Here is a 19,945-nt window from a genome sequence, read left to right on the forward strand (position 1 = left end):
GATTAAGCAGGTGGATTTGTGCCTGGAGAATCCCAGCGTGTGCTCTGGGCTAAAGAGAAAATGTATTTATTTTCTATTCCTGCATAACAAATTATCATAAACATTGCAACTTAAAACAATGCCCATTTGTTATCTCACACACTCCTTGCATCAGAAGCCTGGGCCCAGTTTGCTCTCTGCTCACTCACCAGGCTGGAATTAAGGTGTGAACAGCTGCCTTCTTTTCTAGAACTCAGGCTCACGTGGATGTGCAGAATCTAGTTCTTTGGGGTTTCAGGACTGAGGTCCCTCCGTCCTTCTTGGCAGTCGGCCAGGACCCCTCACTTCCTAGAGACAACTTGAATTCCTTATCATAATGGAGAAACTCCTCTGATCAGAGCACCTCCTCTTTCCCTGAACCTCTTTCTTCAGGAAGAGCCCAGTCTTTTCTATAAAGGGTCACCTGATTAAGTCTTCCATACTAGTAAATGTTGCCAAAATGATTTTACCTTTGTAAAATAAGAGAACTTTATGCAGTTAGATTTTCAGTGATCATGTACATCAATTTGAACACTGAGAATAAAAATTATTCTGATGAATACTTGATCTGGCAAATAAGAAGATATTGGAGAACATGCCATGGGCACTAGCATACTGAGAAGATTTGGGAATGCCAGATTGGCTTTAGGGACCACAGGTTACTCATAATATCTCAAAGGGCCAGCATTAGAAAGCAAATCTGAAAATTTAGCTTGGGTTCATAAGAATGGTTTTCAATATTCACGTAGTTTTTTTTTTTCCTAAAGATTTATTTATTTATGCATACAAGAGCCAGGGTACAGGACAGAGATGTGGGGGGGTGAAAGGATCCACCAGAGACAGAGTGGGGAACAGAACAGGCAGACTGACTGAAACACATTGCTGAGGGGAGCAGCAGGCGAGACAGGAGACAGGCTTTGCCATGTGGGTTTCTCCCTGGCCAGCCAGCGATCAAACTCGTGCTGCAGAGGCTGTGGATTGCTTCATAGTGCGGTGCTTAACCACTTGCGCCACCAGGGAGGCCCCTATTCACATAGTTTTTAATTTATAATGTCCCAGTATGATTTATTGTGTGCCAGGCACTCATGTGTTTATTTATGAACCTCCTTACACTATGAAATGGACATTGTTGTTGCTACTGTTATCATTGTCAGTACTCCCAGTTTACAGGCAAAAAACTGTGTTAGGGAAAATTGAAGTACATTGCCCAAATGGCAAAACTGACTTTGTTTTTTTGTTTTTTTTAAATGGTCAGTACCAGCTTTTTCTTTCTTTTTTTTTTTTTTTTAAGATTTATTTATTTATTTATACAAGCACTGGGTACAGTCAGAAGCGCGGGAGGGTGAGAGAATTCACCAGAGCTAAAGAGGGGAGCAGAGCAGGCAGAAGGACCGAAGCACACTGCTGAGGGGAGCAGCGGGCAGCAGAAGGGGTCTGTGCGCCATGTGGGACCCTCCTCCAGTGGCCAGGGAGCAGCGGGGGATCGAACTAGCGCCGCAGAGGCTTCAGGCAGCTTCGCAACCCAGCGCTCAACCGCTGCGCCACCGGGGAGGCCCACAAAACTGACTTTGAACCCAGAAAATTTGACTCACTGTTCTAGAGCACTTGTATCTTGATGCAGTTTTTTAAGTGGGGACAGGAAAGATCTCTGATCTCCCAGCACTGAGTCTCTCCATAGGTTTTTCCCACACCCCTTCCCTCAGGCTTCTTTAAAGTACCTTCTTCAGCAAACACTTTGAGAACTGGAGTTCATTAAATATGAATCATCTAAGTATCTGCCGCTTTCATTTGCATCATTTCTTACATTCCTTTCGGGAGATCTCATGAGCTCAGTGCCTGTTCTCTGCCTCCCCTTTTACCTTTTTGCCAAATATCAGAATAGTTGCTGGCACACCCACATCAGACTTCTCACCCACATCACACTTTTGCCACCACTCTGGCCTTTGAACTTGTCTTGCCAGCCTCAGTTTTTCCTTCGTCACTATATATTATGAGCTTCCTCTCCCTAAACCCCTTCAAGACTGCCCCTGCTCATGATGCTGCCATGGCTCGCTATTACCCACCAACAATTCCCAGCTCTTACGGTGGCACTGGCAACTCTCAATGGCTTGATTGCACTGATCTCTTTCATGATTGTAATCCAAGTGTCACAGGTAAGAGCCGCCCATACTTCAGGTGCCCACCCCCCACCGAACTGACATGCACAGGTTGTTAACTCATCACCTCTAAATCTTTCCTCCAAACATCAACCACATTTCTTCCATTGGACAATTGTCTCCCTTTTCCTATGAATGCATGATTTTTTTCCTAGTTTATGAGCTTCTTGAAAATACTAACTGTATTCATTTTTTAATCCTCTACTAAACTCAGCAACCATCTGCACATAATAGATATTAAATAGCAGATGATGAATTAGGTATCTTCCCCAAAGTCCTGGAAAGTAGATGGATTAGCTATTGTTATGATCCCCATTTAATAGATCAGTAAGTTGAGGCTGCAAGATGTTGAGTAACTGGTTCATCTTCATTAAAAAAAAATCAGTAGGTGGAATGTGACATCCGTTGACTGAGCACAATATTCCTTTGAGATTACATTGCTCTCTGGTATCTTCACTTAAGATCAGTCTTACTATCTTTATAGAATCAACAACTACAATATATAGCTTATACTTGCAGCGGCCATTCTTTACTGGGGGTGCACAATGCAGTTACCCAGAAATGTTTTTGTAAAATGTCAATATCCACACCAGTCCCTCTGGATCATACCTTCTTCAGAGGGGGCCATCCTGTGTATGTTCTAGGGAAAGAGAGACTCTCAGAATACTCTGGTGTGTTCCATGATCAAAGATCACTGATTTTACAACGTTTACAGAGGACCCATACCTTTCCAAATTTCCTCATTGAATGTATAAAATTCCATGGGCAGTGACTGCTCTCTATTTAAAAGCAAAATGTCACTAAACCTTACCATTCATTCTGTCGGTATTCATGAAACACTACTATTGGAAAAGCCCCTTGACTTTGTGTATATAGGTTTTATGGCTCTTATTCTCAGCTGAAATTTCTTGATATCTGCCTAGCCTATTATGAGATCATCTCTTGCCAAACAACCTAGAATTTTTTCTTCTGTTCACCTTAGCAGATGACCCACCTACTAAACATAGGGAGTGCTTTTCATTTGTGAAATGTATGAATCTATGAAAAATGGAATTCACACCTCATCAAGAATGAGTTTACCAGCTTCTTTCCAAAGAGAAGACTTTGATAGATTAATAAGCACAGCCAATTTCCGGGTCAGCTGAGTAAAACATTAGTGATCTCCCAGCCTCAGTTTCCTCATCTGTGAAGGGAGCCTCAAAACATAGTTCCTGGCTCATAGTAGGAATACATTAAATGTCTATTCTCCCCCTTCCTTATAAATTAAACCCTTGACAGTATATTTGAGCAGTGTGTGGGGGCAAATAGAGGCAGGGGCATCTTCCAGGAGCCCTTGAAATTAGCCCATGCAAACAGCCATCCAGGCTTGGTGTCCAGTCTGCTTGGTCCTGAATGCATTCCACAGGGCATGAGTGCGCAGCCTGGAGAGTCCTCACAACATGTGTATGTGACTATAAAACATGCCGTAACCTTGGAATCTGGACATCAAAAGGCAGAGCTTCAGTGCCTGATAAAAATCTGTGTTCCTCTCAGCAAACCACTCCAAACACTGTTTTCTCCATCCCACTGGGAAGCTTGTCACCGCTAATGTGATTCTTATGATTCTTGCCGCTCCGTAGCCTCTTGATCTTTAGTGAGATCTCTCTGCCCCTGAGTGTGCTGGAAACAAAATGTCCTGTCTGGTGTCCAGAGCTTAAAATAACAGACGCTGGGTTCCTGCTGCCATGTTGAAACTTTACTCCCGAGGTCTCCCCACATGTAACCCCTCCCCCCAGTAACCCCATTCCCATGCCAGGGGGATAAGCCAAGGATGAAGAGACAGACAAAGAAGGGGGAAGAGGCAGGAAGATTAGGCATCAGTAGATCACTGCAGGCATTCTTTAATATATGTTTGATTTTTCCCCGGGTTAATTTTTCAGAAAGATTGACTGCTAAAATTGTGAGAGATGTTTATGGAAATATTCTTCCCATCTCTGAAAGAAAGGACCACATTTTCCAAGCATGTTGCTGAGGAGCATGTTTGAGGTTGTCCAGTCTGTATTCCAACAATGGTGGTGTGCTAAATGATTTTAAAGCAGAAGAGCAGTGTGTATTTTTGTATGTGCATTTTAAGCCTGGGAAATAATAAAATAATCAGACCCAGTGGCATCTGTGCATATTCATGTTTCCTCTTTTAGAAAATGAGCTGTCAAAGTCTACAGAAAATAGAGAATGGCACTGGTATTGGCTCATGAGCTTGTCAAACTCGCTTCTTTCATTTAGTCTTACGGGGGAAATGCCTTTCTCTTTTTTTGCGTGCCCATTTTTCAACAAGGAAGACATTTCCCTTCTTTAGCTTTTGACAGGTTATTCTGGGAATCTCCGCTATCCTTAATTTCTTCTCGTCCTTCTGGAGAATGAGTTGTCCCAAGCATATTTTTGGAAACACCACAGACGATTGTTTTTATTAGGGGACTGCAAAGCTTTGTAGTGGGATGCTTTGTGTTTTATTTGTTTTCCTTCCCCTGCCCCAGCTGTTTTTGTTTTAACAGCGTTGGAGAGAAGGTTAAAGTATTTGTGGCCTCTGTTAACCTCACCCATCTCTCAAATTGACAGAGTTAGAAATCTGAATGGATAGAAGGGTAATATACAGATCATCTGCCCCGATGGCTTCTTCCGTGATTTAATTTACCCTTATCAGAGGGATGAGTTTGACAGTGGGGTTGAGCTCAAGTTAAGTGAGCATTTTAGAAAAGCAGAGAGCTATCAGAACAAGTGACCCCCACAAAACAAACTATCTGAGCACCCGAACACTCAGTAACTGCTGGGATGTAATCATGTCAAATAAGAGGCTATAACAGATGCTTCCCTTTTGTTTTCCATGTTCAACCAAGTAATATGACTCAACCAGACACAATCAGGCACCAAATACAGCTCTGCATGGCTGTGTGGCTGTAATGGTGGCTATTTCTAAGACATCTGAGTCTTCCAAATCTGTGTCTGTTATCATCCTATGATCCTGATTTAATTGGTCTGGGGTATAATCTTAGCATAGGATTTTTTCAAGCTCTCCAGATGATTCTGATGTGCCATTAAGGCTGTTCAGAACTACTGCCCTATGGATGAAGATAATTATCCTCTTAAGAATATTGCATGCTAGGCAGAGTACTAAGCACTTTCCTGCATTAAGCCATTTATTTCTCCAAATTCTCCTGTGAGATAGACTTAGTTCTAACAAGCAAAACTAAAATCATAAGACCTTAAGTTATCCAGGTGGAGTTTGAGTCCTAGTTCATTTAACTGCAAAACCTATTCCTTTTCTACTCAACAGTCTCCTTGGAGAACCCAGAATACAGCAAAATAAACATACAAACTCTCCATAACTCTCCATGAGAAATCATCTCATTTACTTATTTATTTGAGCAGGGGCCTTTCCTGTCTTCTATGTAATGTGTGAAAGAAGGATCAGAAATTGTTTAATTAAGGACTTTGTTGCAGAGATAAAGTGGCCATCTCTGTGCCATTCTGGCTCCCCGTTATGGAAGGGCAAGTGCTAAAATTGCGTTCTACTTTTACAAAGTGCTCTTCAAGGAAAGATCTCAAAGCACAACATAATTAATAAAATCACCCACATCCTGTCTAGATGAGTAGCATTTTATATGTACAAATTCCTCTCTGCCCCCAGGCTCTGCAAGAGTAGGAGAATGTTTCCAATTTGAAAAAGTGAGCAATAAATTGAAAGGAGCTGTATCTTGAGGCCACTCAAAAGACCTCAAAGGCATCTATAGTGACTTATATGAGAAAACATGATCACCACAAAAGTGTGTCAGAATGGCTTGTCAGCCACATTGTGCCTGATGGTTCAAAAATAGGAAAGACAGGGCAGGAATAAAACATTCAGTTCTTAAGAGTCAGTTCCCCTTGGGATTCATGTTCTGATCTACTTGGTCAACTCTCCAAAGGTCTAGAAGCAGTAAAGTGATGACATTAGCTGATGATCCAGTTACTTGGGTTAATCAAGGCAGAGGGGACAGACGGGGTCAATTAAGTAGCTGGGCAGCCCAGTGATAGATGAGTCATTATGGGCAAGTGCAAAGATAAGGCCACTGGGAAAAGCAATTTAAGTCATTCATGTACTTCCAGGCCAGGAAATCCTTCTAGTCTTTGAGGGGGATCATTTAGGAATCATCAGAACCTGCCTGATGAAGTCATCTATTCATTGTACAACTAATGATCAACAAAAGAGCCAAACACAGAAGGGGACAGGGCATATGGAATACATTTTGGTGGCTGGGATGTATGTCTGTGCCTTCATTTCAATCCCCTTTAAAGTCTTATACCTACCCCTCTTTTCCTTCTCTTGTCCACAATCTCCCCCTAATCCTAATGTTCTCATCTCCCTAAACACACAATTTTAATGTTTGCATGAAATCTTTTTTGAAAGTAACGGCAAATATTGTCCTTCCTAATTTCTAGTTCTATTCCTCAAATATATTGCTCTCTATACATCTACAGATTTCCAAGTTACTATTTAGCAATATTGCAAAACAACTCCATATTTAAGCATCCAGGAAGCTTGAAATGGTTCTACTTTGAATCCCTTATGTGTGTATTTATGTTGCAAATATGGAAATTGGAGCTTGAGAGCCTATCAAACCAATCAAGGCCCCCAAGGTAAAGGTTTTTCAGCAATAGTCATTTTGATAAACCCAATAAAAACTAGCTCGTGTCCTGATTTATCTTCTCCCAGTCCAGTTTCTCTTGTTTGCCTATTTTTTTTTAAGTTCATTCTCTGTTGCTCAACCTTTAAATGTTGGACTTTTCATTCCTTACACTTTTGAGACAATCTACTCATTGTTCCAGCCTCATCTTGACCCACTCGGTGACATCTTGCCTGGCTCACAAGCCTTTTGTTCTTCTACAAACCAGGGGAACAATATGCCTGTTTCCTGTGCCTGGAATGCTCTTCTCTGGTTCTTTCCTTGGTAAGCATTTGCTTATATTTCGGATCTCAGCTAAGCTCATTTATTAACTTCCTTGAATTTGACCCAATATCTCTAATATGAACACTCATAACACAAAGTAACATTCCTCAGAGCATTCCTCACAGTTACAATTGTACATCTATTCATGTGATTATCTGATTAAAGTCTGCTCCCCATACACACACACTATAATCCCTTCCCTATTTCTATTTCTTCTCTTCTTTTTGTCACGGGTTAACCTTCATTGCTCACATCTCTTCTTGATGGGCAACCAAAGCATCTACTGACCAATGGCTTCCACTGTCTCATAGATTCTAAAAATAAGATTTTATCTTTAAGTTCCTCAATTTCTAGTCTTACTAGCAATTTTTGGTTCTTTAAATTTTTCACATTCACCTTCAACTAATGAAAAGGTCTCATTGGTTTACTTCATATGTATGACCTCTTTGGAAGAGTTTCCACAGTAGATTACATGGCTCCCTGGTCAAAACCAAAATGGGCTTACCTTTTGTCAAGTGTGTTCACCATCCACTGACTGATCAGCCTGGTGTCATTGAGATAGCAGCTCTCCTGAGAATGTATTATAAGCTGGATGTTTTCTCCATCACAACCAGTTTGCTGAGACCTGGCAGGGTTGGGGAGAAATCTTCCTTTAGAAATTAGGGTTGGGTGAAAGGTAGCAACGGAAAACGAGCAGGGACAGTTGAGGCACTCAACATCCTCCTTGTTGGTGGGTATCGTACTCATCTAGCTCTCTATTCCATGGCAGTTACTGTGACACATGTAAGGTTTTGCAAAAATCAAGTTGATTTGGTTTGGATCAAAGAAAATTCTCAAAGGAAGATCTGAAGTATTTTGGGAATGGTAGGATCAGGTGAAAAATATTAGATTTTGAATAAAGCATGACCTTTGGAGACCTCTTTACTTCTGGTTCACTATTCTCAGATGTAGCTGTTCATGTCCCCACACCTACAGTGAATGGAGTTCACCAGTCTTCATCTGTGGCAGGCCCCCAACTCCAGTACTTGATGCTCTACCACATCCCCTAACACGAGACTGTCAAAAGTTTGCTCAATTCTTCAACTTTCAACTGTCTCTACTAGAAAATCTTGATATAATTACTACCCTAGTAGACATAAGATTTATTGAGCATGAGAAGAAGACATGGTGCCTTCCATTGTCTGAGAATGTATTATAGTTGGTCTATTGCTGCTACTGAACAGAGCACTGTAAAGTAGGGATTAACAGCACAGTGTCTAGGGCCTCCCCTGGTGGCGCAGTGGTTGAGCGCTGGGCTGCAAGCTGCCCACAGCCTCTGCAGCACCGGTTCGATCCCCGGCCCCCGGCTACCGGAGAGGGTCCCACATGGCACACAGACCTCTCCTGCCACCTGCTGCTCCCCTCAGCAGTGTATTTCATCAGTCTGCCTGTTGTGTTCTCCGCTCTGGCTCTGGTGAATTCTCTCACCCTCCCGCGCTTCTGACTGTACCCAGTGCTTGTATATATAAATAAATAAATCTAAAAGAAGAAAAAAAAAAAAGCACAGTGTCTAGAACTCAATTACATGGGTTCAAATTCTGGCTTTGCTATGTACCAATTATATGAACTTGAATACTTGACTCCTCCTTGTGTACAACATGATTTTACAGCATCATCTCAACACAGTTGTGAGTACTAAATAAATTATTAAATGACAAGTATAATAGTGTTGGCACTATATATGTGTGAGCTACAGTGACATTATTATTGTCTTTTAAGGGTTGCCTCATCCAATTAGTAGTCACTAGTATATTACTCAGGGCACATTTGGTTGTATGTTTTAGATATTCAGCTCAGAGTAACTTAAGTAAGAAAAATGAATATACTGGTTCACACAACAAAAGTAGTTCAAAGGATGGACTTACTTATGTTTCAAATGATGCCATCAGGACTCTAGCTGCCTTATACCTTGTTTTCTTTGGAGTCAACATTATTTTCAAGGAGGTTTCCTTTATATTGGGGCAAAGAGTAGCTTAAGAATGACCATTCTTATACTTCTTCCTAGTAGATTTGAAAGACTCTAATAGGCCAGCTTATATTCCATCATGAACTAGTAATTAAGAGTGGAGTATTCCAACTGGCCAGGCCTGAGTTCCATGCTACCTTATAACAAAGAGGAAAGATAGGGCCAACTCTGCCTAGAGGAATGGTAATGATGCTGGTCAGGAGACACACACTGGCCTGCCCTTTGTCAAGGCACAAAGAGGAACTCTGGGGTGATTTCTCCAAGACAGAATCAGAGGACTATGATTGGCATGTTTACAGAAATGTTTATCCATCTGGAGAGTGACAAACACCAAGGAATAATATTCAAAATATTGAATAACTAGGCAAAACAAGAGTTCTGATTAGTTTGGATAGCCAGGTGGCCAGTCAGAAGAAAGATCAATTGTAGCAGCACATTCCTGAGAGCAGCAACCGTGTATCAAATGCAAACATTGGACTGATTTCTAAGATACTTCAATATCAAATACCATTGAGTTGTCCTTACTGAGCAAACACTCTAGTTTTGACTCGTTTATTCACCTGATCAGAGGCGGGACTGGAGTTGACAGGTGTCTCCAGAACTCCTTCTGCTCTTTAATTCCTTTTGTGATCTCATGTGTGTGCCCATCCCACAGGGCCACACACATAAGATAGAAGATAAGGTTTTGAGCTGAAGCACCAATAATCTTGATAAGGACACAGGCACCTTGCTTGACCTTCTTGGGACCAACATTATTTTTTTCTGGCTGAAGAAAGCAAAGGTTCTCATCTTTCTTTTCCTTTATTATCCTACCACCATCAACTGCCTCACAAAACAATTCTGGTCTCAGGATTTGTCTCTTGAAATTCAAGTTGAATGAAGTGTGCTTTGATTAGAGAATCTGATGAATTGCAACTTAATGGGCTAACTCAGTTTGGCATAAAATCCTGTAGCAACAAATAGTGTGTGGGATATGGGGGGGGTGTTTGTGTCTGGGTGTGTGTGTACCTTCTTGTTACACTTCCTTCTGCGTTAACATTTTAAAAGCATTTCGCACAGAATCCATGCATAATGGATTAAACACCTTCCCCACTCTGCAGCAGTGCCTGCCTTCAGATGCTAAGTAGCTGGCAGCACTAACCCCTGAAGCCAGCCTTCCAGGTTCAGGGTAGTTCCTGGGCATCACTGCTCACACTTGCTCACCAGGAATTGTTTTCTCACCCCACTTAACCCCCTTTCAGCTATCTATGCAGGCCAAGAAAGACTTAGAAATGCTAGCCAATTGGGCATCCTTGGTGGCACAAGTGGTTAAGCACAGCACTGTGAAGCTATCTGCAACCTCTGCAGCATGAGTTTGATCCCCCACCGGGCAGGGAGCTACCCACATGGCACAGCAGACCTCTCCTATGTAGCGTACTGCTCCCCTCAACAGTGGATCCACCTGTTCTGCTCCCCATTCTGTCTCTGGTAATACTTTTACTCCCCCACACCTCTGGCCTACACCCCAGATCTTGTATGCATAAATAAATAAATCTTCTTTTAAAAAAGAAAAATAAATGCTTGCCAAGTATATATGAACTTTGTTTCCCTCTTCCCAATGAGAAATAATGGATTTCTTAACTGGCTCCTTTCAGGGTTGCAGAGAGTACGGCAACTTGCAAAAAACACAAGATACTTCAGACAAAAACTGAATGAAATGGGATTCATTATCTATGGCAATGAGGAATCTCCTGTTGTGCCTCTGCTTCTTTACATGCCTGCTAAAGTAGCGTGAGTATCCAAAGGACTCTCAGCAGTAATGCCTAAGCCCCAAGGTGATTTGCTAAACATGGTGCTTTTGCACTAAGAGGCTCTTTCAGCATAAGCACAGGGTGGGGCACTGAATTCAAATTTCACTTGTTCAGCTTCTCAGTAGCCACCTACCAAGCCAATAGCTTCTATTTATGGGAAGGAAATCAGAGGCTAAGGGCCCACCATCTTCAAGCTCTGAGAATTTAGGAGAGTTACTTACTCAGATTTAGTATCGATAATATATATAAGGTACTTAAAACTGTTTTGTGTACTGTAAGCACGTAATCATCAGTATATATTATTACTACTAATATTAGTACTGCTACAATGATTATTGTCATTATTATTCAACTGAGTACAATTGAGTCATCTTGATTGCATTGCTTTCCAAAATAATTACTGCAAATTTTGGTTACATTAATAAAAAATATTTACAGGAAAATAATAGGTAAAAATCCTGCTGTGTTCTTCATTAATAATGTTATGTTGGACATTGATTGATATGTCAATCTATCTAGTGCCTTTCAATTTGAGATTTTTTAAAGAAGGAGCCAATATTGCTGAAAGATCATATACTAGGTAAGGCTTTCAGATGCCAGTGATCACCCTAGTTTACAATTGAGGACACTGAACCCAACAAAGCTGAGTTACACTCTAAAAGTCACAATGATTGTTAGTGTAACCGAGAATTCAAAGCCTGTTTTATTTGCCTCCTTAATGAAGTCCTTTTCAATGACAGCACAGCCTGTAGTCCTTGCAAAGATGTATATTGCATCACAGCAATATGGAGCATAAGTTTTAACTATCTTTAATGTTATCTTTGGTGAATAAAAGGCATCAATTACTTCAATGCACAAAAATCTAATTGCATTGCTTAAGGAAATTTTTAGAACAATTTAGTTACAAAAGTAATATTTATTGTTGGCAAAAGTTGCTGGTCAGATCTTGCCCTGCTCCCTAGACCTGTTTCTTCCTTTTGAAATAGGGAGTTAATTGTTAAAACCAGTATATGAGCACTTATTTCATTTGCTCATTTAAAAACCCTTCCTTTTATTAAATATATTCCCTAGCCCATTATTCCATTTGAGCAAAGTCCTACTGCAAGTCTACCACTCAGTAGTCTTCTATGGAGTTCAGCATAATGTGATGTCACCCTTTAAATAATCAAGAATGGAAAATAAATAAATAATCAAGAATGTATTATATTTCTTATCTGGTACATTTTGCACATAGAAGATGGTATTACACAGATGCAGTGATGCTACATGAAACACAGTGCTAACATGTTATTTTATTAACCATTAATTATTATCATTAATAATAATGATATTGCACTATTTTAATAGTATCATAATTGTTACATTATATTCTTATATTTAATAATAATGATGTTATATTAATATTATAATTATTATATAATATTCTTATATTTAACAATAGTGATATTGTTATCATCATCATTATTTCTATGACTTAGTTTCTTTCTGCCTACACTGACCTAATTTGCTATGAGACTCATTGTATATCATGTTCAAGACAACCATATATATTAAATTCAGGAGCCTAGGTTTAGTGGTGAAAGTCTCAAATTCGAAAGCATTTCAGGAAGACCTCAGTTTAGCCTAATGAATCAACAATCATAGATTTTGCTTACATTCTTTGACAAAACTCGCTTCCTCTGGTACAAAGAGAAGCATGCAGACAGTGAAAACGGTCTTTGGGGAGTCCTGAAAACTGGCCTGAGATCATGGGTCAGGTGGTTTGTGCTCTAGCAATAAAAGCACTTGTTTCTCAGACAATTATGAGCTCTCATCCTGTGTAGTTCCGTGGGCAGCCTTCCATACGGTGATCAAGACAGGGAAAGAACAGCCTCTGTTTTCAAGCTTTCTCAGTTAAAAAGCTTCCTCTCCTTGTCAACTTCCCAGTCCAAATCAAAGAGCAAATCTCGCCTTGCCCAAGCCAGGGGTCCGGAGAGCCTTTGCATTCCGTAGGTTTTGCTTTCTCTATCACTGCATTTGAAGCAATATGTTCTGCATGAGGCTACCAAAAGGGAGACAGCATCGAAATTCTACATCTGAAACTTATATTATGTTATAAACCAATGTTACCTCAATAAAAATGTATTAAAAAAAAAGGCAGACAGCTAAACGAAGAGAGGAATGAATGAACAAGCAGGCTTACTCTCCATGTCTGGTTCAAGAATTCTTCCTGAGTTATGACTGGAAGGTTTCTGTGGTGCTGTTAGCTTCCAGCCTAAAATAATACACCAGCAACCACTTAATGCTAAGAACAGATCTGAGGCATTTACCTCACTTGTGAGCAGAGCCACTCAGTAATTAAGGTTTCCCTGCAAGGAACAACAGAGCACAAAGGGCGGCAGGTGGGGGGTGGGGGGTAGGTAAGACTCACTTGGGGGTACATGCTTTTTTGTCTGACACTATTGACAGGAGAAATGTACAGACTTTAAAAGTTTGATATTCTAGAATTGTTGCTGAGATGAGCTCTGGGGGAAAAAAGAGACTAGACATGATTAAGGGGAAGGAATTGTTGCTTTAAAAGGTTTTGCCCATCATCAAAGCACTTTGTGCTTACATGGCTGATATCCTGGCCAGCCACTCTGTGTGTGCATATTTCTCTCCCCATCTCCCTCCTGCCTTGGCCTCCCTTTAACCCAGCCAGTGGATTGAAAATCCACTGTGTTCACTCACACATAAAAAATTGAGGAGAGTCTTGCTATTCTTATCTCTAGTTTGATGGAATATAAAATATTTGACTTTGGAGTAGGATATGGTTTGGGGTTCAGCTCCTACAGACCCTCTGATTCTGGTCCTAAAATTATAGTCAAAAATTGGAAGCTTGAAAATTGAAATTTCTTGAAATCTCCACACATTATCATGATGTTGTTTTTAAAACACATATTTGCTTTTAACATACATTCTTTCTTTGTGTAATTCCATTGTGTTAGCTGTTGGGTTTTTATTCCCAGGAAACCTGTGGACAAAGAATTTTACATCAATGTAGACTTGTTAAACCAGGGTAAATCAGCACTTGCTGCTCAAATTTAGCATTAGTCATTGTGTAATGAGTGTGCCAGCCCCCATAATAGGTGCCATCCACCTGCACCCCTATGTTTATAGCAGCACTATTTACTAAGCTATGGAAGCAACCCAAATGCCCAAAAATAGATGACTGGATCAAGAAGATGTGGTACATATACACAATGGAATATTACTCAGCAATCAAAAAGATAAACACATGCAGTTTGCAGCAACATGGATGGAGCTAGAAGGGATCATGCTCAGCAAAATAAGTCAGAAAGAAAAAGAAAAATACCGGATGGTCTCACTCATAGCAGGAATTTAGAAAACCTAAATAAGAGACCAGGAAAAAGACTAATCAATACAAAGTAAAAATCAAAATCAACAAGCAACTATAAACCAGAGATACACTGGGGGCAGGGAGAGGAAGGGGCGGGGAAAGGAAGGACTAGAGTCAAAATAAGGGGGGGTGCAATTGTATGGGGACTATAACCAAAACGAAAATGCATACATTGTGCAAAGATGAAAAAAAGATGTAAGAATTATATAAAATAAAATATTTAAATAAAAAAATAGGTGCCATCAAGTGATAAGTGATTGACTCCCCCATTTCCCTGACAGTTAATTACTTGACAGAAGTTTAATAACTTTAACCATCTTTACTTATAATTACAAGGAAGTAAATTATCCATATTACTTTTTTGTAGCATAATTTACTCATCTCTTAGTTAACCTTTTTTTTTTTTAACTTTTCCTGTAGGGCTTTTGCAAGGCATCTACTAGATAGAAAAATTGGGGTGGTGGTTGTTGGATTTCCAGCCACTCCTCTCGCAGAAGCTCGGGCACGGTTTTGTGTTTCAGCAGCACATACCAGGGAGATGTTGGACACGGTGAGTATAACACAGACCCGCACAATCTCGGTTACTGGGACCTCAGATTCTGAGCAAGTTTAATTATTGAGCTAGTTAGTTTGGGCTTCCCTGGGTTATTCTTCAGTAGTTGGGGAAAATTACACTAATAAAACCCACTGTTAAAAAAAAATGTAGACTACAACACAGCTGTGAAAAAACAGTGGCTTTTGGGACAGAGTGGATGGAACTCAATGTTATTATGTTAAATGAAATGTCAGAGAGTGAAAGATATCAGAGGGTTTTACTCATCTGTCAAATATAAATAACAAAAAAAAATACATGGGCAAATGCAGCAGGAATAAATCTTGGACTTAGTGAAAGAATTTAATGGTTACCAGAAGGAACAGGTGGGAGGGAAGAAGGGGTGGGGGAGGGAGGAAGAGGGGGGTACTGGCACAGGTGGCTTGGTGGAGGGTGAGTAGAACATGTGCACATATGGAGGAGCAAAACTGTAACCCCAGAATTAAATTGAAAAAAGTACAAGTGTATGCCAACATTACCCATCAATGTGATCAACTGTAGTTAGAAAAGAAAATCAATTTAGTGAATATTTGAGTTAAGTCAGCATTTGGTTTTGTAGTCAAGATTGAATGAGTAGCTAAATAGTATGCTATTTACTTGTTCTTCAATGCAAAAGGCAACCTCACACACTATATTAGCATTAACTACCTACATCCTGACATTTTTTCATAGTCACCAAATCCATCATAATAAAATATGACCCAACTAAGCTACATGTTGAAAAACCAATAATAAAGACAGATCTATCATATCAACCAGACCTACATGAGGTGTAAATGATTTTAAAACATTTCAAAAAATATTTCATTGTCCCTTAATTTCAGTCTTTACGTGAGTGAGTAATAATGTCAGTCATCTCAGCCAGTTGGGGATTAATGGTACTCCCTCACAAGGTCAGTGCTGTTCAGCAAACCTTACTAAGTAACTACTCTGAACAAAACCCTGTGGCAAAAAGTCTAAGAGGAGGTAATAATAAATAAGCAATTTATGATAATACCAGGGAGAATAAATTCATATCGGAAAAAATGTATAGACAAGTGTACAAGTATAAAGGTGGAAATGAGTTATTATATATGAATTCATTTATTATATGTCAATAAGCTATTATACACAAAGGTGGAAATTCATTATATATTTCTCTGTGTGTGCGTACCTCTTCCTAGCTGGGAGACCTGGACAAGTTATTCGATGTTCTGAAGCCCCTATTTTCTCATTTTAAAAGTGTGATATAATGACATCTATTTCATCAGGCCATGGTAAAGATTTTTTTAAATGAGGTCTATCAGCATTTGACATGGTGCCTCTTACATAGAGCTACTCAATATTAGTTGTTATTATTAATAATGTATATAAAACACTTTATATAGTGCTTGGTGTACTGTACACACATTAGCAGTAATCACTATTATTGTTCCTACTTTTATACAGCAGACAAAGTATAAAATGACACCTTGAACAAGTAGGACATTAAGGTGGCAACTGAACATTACCACTCACAGAAAATAAACATTAGACAAGTCCAATCAATGACTGTGTTTAGGATGAAATGCAGACCACGCAAACGCAAACACTACAAACACAAAACAGCTTAAAAATTCCCTCTTCAGGGCCTCCCTGGTGATGCAAGGAGTTAAGATGCAGCACTATGAAGCTATCAGTAGCCAATGGAGCGTAAGTTCCATCCCAGCCAGGGAGGTGACCTACACGGCACAGCAGACCTCTCCTGTCTCACCCACTGCTCCCCTCAGGAGTGCACTTGAGTCAATCTTCCTGTTCTGCTCCCCCACTCTGTCTCACACATACCCCCCACACCTCTGGCCTGTACTCCAGTTCTTGTATGCATAAATAAATAAATCTTTAAAAAACAGTTCCCTCTTCTAACATGAGTGGGATGGCTGCTCTTTCACGAATTACAGTTTTAGCCCTAAAACTTCCTGCCATTCAGGAGGAGCCAATCTATTGGCCAATTCCACCTAGAGCCAATCACTATACTTCTCTGCTTCTTGAAAGCATACAACCCAGACCTGGTCCCTGCTTCCTAAGAATCATCTTGGGTACAAATTCTGAACTCCCTGTTGCTAATATGTGCATGGTTTTTCAGTGGTGTATTCCCCTAGGCTGCAGCAACCTGAATGGATCTAACTTTGAGTACAGGGGTGTCCTGGATAGTCCTTGATCAGTGGGCTTCAACATCATGCATTACATGACAGACACAAAATAGAAGTTAAGAAGGTTGAGATTTAAATGAATAAAAATCCTGTGATTTCCTCCCATATCCTCCGTGAATTGTCTCACATGTCCCACAAGTGTGCAGGTACTTCACTTTGAAATCCTCTGAGCTACTCCATCCCCGAGCCTCATCAAAAAGCAAGAGAAACTATCCCAGGTCAATGTCTTTTAAAATATGTATTACTAAAAATAATAACAGTACAGAACACAACAAAGCAAAAACAGACAATTATAAATCAGAGACATCCTGCAGGGGAGGAGGGGGGAGAGGGATCAGAGGGAGGTAGGTGCACAGGGGACTGAGGTGCATGGGTGCATTGGGGAAGGCAATTCTATGGGGACTACACTTAAGGGGGTTGGGGGAAAGCAAATATTCTTTAAAAATGAACAATGATGTAAATTTTTTTTAATTAATTTAAAAAAAATAAATAAAATATGTATTACTGTGCTCTCTTTGGCTACATATCTAAGATTGGAACCATACAGAAGTCATTAACATGGCACCCATGCAAGGATGCATGTGAATTCCTAGCATTTCATATTTTTATTTTGAAATAAAACAAGACATTTTCAAAATGCCAAACATATATATGGATGTGTATGTGTGTGTGTGTATATATATATATATATATATATATATGATGGTTTGCTTTTTCTTAGTAATTAATTTGTTATAATTTTTAATAGAAAGAAATTTAATCACCCATAATACTCACACCCCAAAATAAAATAATTTTAATGTAGAGATGAACCATTAAAGAAAAGAATTAGCACTTAACATTTCTCGAGAGCTGACTTACAAACCACACCATAATGATTTTTTATCTTTCTCCTTTTCTTCAAAATCAAAGAAGCTGGTGGGCCCTCCCTGGTGGCCTAGGGGTTAAGTCTCAGTACTGTTACTGCTATGGCCTGAGTTTGACCCCCAGCCACAGAGCTAACCCACATAAGGCATATGGTGCAGCAGACCCCTCCTGTCTCACCCACTGCTCCCTTTAGCAGTGTATTTCAGTAAATATACCTATTCTGCTTCCCACTCTGCCTTTGGTGAATCCTCTCACCCCACCCCTCACTTCTTGTCTATACCCCATTTTTTTTACACACACAAAAGATTAAAAAAATCAAAGAATCTGGTAAAACAAGACTGTGACTTCTGTGAGAGGCTTGACATTAGCCTGGGTACCAGAGTCACTTAGGGATTTAAAGATAACTGATGTCAAGTAATCTCTTTGCAGGTCTTGGAAGCCCTGGATGAGATGGGTGAACTCCTGCAACTGAAATATTCCCGGCACAGGAAGTCAGCACGACCTGAACTCTATGATGAGACAAACTTTGAACTCGATGATTAAGTCTCCTGGTCCTGAAAGGAACCTAAAAACGGGGCCAAAAAGACCTCCATCCTTGCTTCAGAAGGAATATAAATGGATTTCTCCCCCTTTCTAAGGACAATTTTGGTTTCTGAACCAGCTTAATTGAACTGAGGGAGACATTATCGTGTTTTTAATATCACCGACTTGGGATTGGAAGGACATAAATATGGCTCTAGATTTTAAGATTCTCCTCTCCCATGTATCCTGCAAGAAAAACACACACAGACACACACACACTTTTTTGAATATTTTTAATGACAATGAGCCTGTGTTTTAACTGCTACTGTGCAGTCTCTTTGGTCCAGACCCTTTCAGTCGTTCCAACCAAGTGAGAGGGTTTTGATTTCTAATTCATTGTTTACTTATTTTATCTGCAGATGTGAGCAAGGGTGGTGGGAAGTAGCTGGTCTTGTTCTAGCTATGAAAGCACCAGCTAGAACTCATCTTTATCATGGCAGGTTGCAGGCTGCAGGGTGAAAAAAATGTTGCTTCTACCATTTGCCACATTTGGACTTTTTCCAAGGACAAGTGTCAAAGGCAGAATTAATGTTTCCAGGGAAAGAGCAGAACTAGCCAGCAGTGACTAGAGACGTCTTTGAAGGAAACTTTATTTTTTTTTTTTGCAGGTCTCCTACAGTTTTACAACTATGCTATTGAAGTTTGGAAAATTTAAGACTTTTGTTTCATAAGGAAGGGGACAGAAAGCAAGCACAAGCCAATTTTAGGTCTAGAATAAAACTGTTAAATTATAACTTGAACATTTCTGGTGCCACGCAGAATGAATGTTTAACATCCATAGCCTTTATTCCTTATGGAATGAGTTGTCGTTTTCCTATTTAATTTTGAGTTACTGGTGATATTCAATTTCCTTTAGAGTTGACTCCCAAGACTACCCTTGAGGAATGGATTGATTCAAAAGTGACATTTAAAAGTAAATTTTATTTAACTTTTTCAAAACTGACACCTCCATTTAAGCCTATATGGCACATGCACTCCAATTTGGTGCAAAGTGGGTTTGCACACTACTGGGCAGCTAACAGTAATTTATTGAGTTCTGTCTATCAGTCAGCAAAAGTAGTCTTTTGCTAATTGGATCTAGTTGGAATGGAAAAAGCCAGTGGAAAACCTTATCTTTTACAAGTTCCCAGATGGTGCCCAGATTTAGAAATTCTAAGGAGCAGTGGTGACCTTTTAGCAAAGCTTCTGTAATAGTTTGAATGAATTATAGAACATTCCACTCCATCAAATGACACTATAAACAAATCACTTCAAGAGACATTTGACTTGGTGTGACACAGATGGACCCTAGCTTTCATGCTGTGCACTGAGATCGAAGCTCAACCTACAGCACCAGTGTAGGGTGGATCAACATGCCCGGATGTTTAAAGTTTATTAAAGAATAAAGGTGGATCAATGTGGAAAGCCTTCTAATGGGGAAATGA

General features: G+C 39.9%; 1 protein-coding gene across 1 annotated transcript in view; it reads left to right on the top strand.

The window, feature by feature from the left end:
* SPTLC3 (serine palmitoyltransferase long chain base subunit 3) overlaps positions 1-18,482 on the top strand; it is a gene marked incomplete at both ends in the record, with an annotated part of 127,553 nt that extends 109,071 nt beyond the window's left edge. The window contains 3 exons of the mRNA XM_084248068.1: positions 10,778-10,913; positions 14,733-14,862; positions 18,369-18,482. Of these exons, the coding sequence (XP_084104194.1) occupies positions 10,778-10,913; positions 14,733-14,862; positions 18,369-18,482 (380 nt within the window). The remainder of the gene's footprint in view (positions 1-10,777; positions 10,914-14,732; positions 14,863-18,368) is intronic.
* Positions 18,483-19,945: the final 1,463 nt, after the last annotated feature.

Source organism: Talpa europaea (genome assembly GCF_964194135.1).
Source record: "Talpa europaea genome assembly, chromosome: 11".
NCBI lineage: Eukaryota > Metazoa > Chordata > Mammalia > Eulipotyphla > Talpidae > Talpa > Talpa europaea.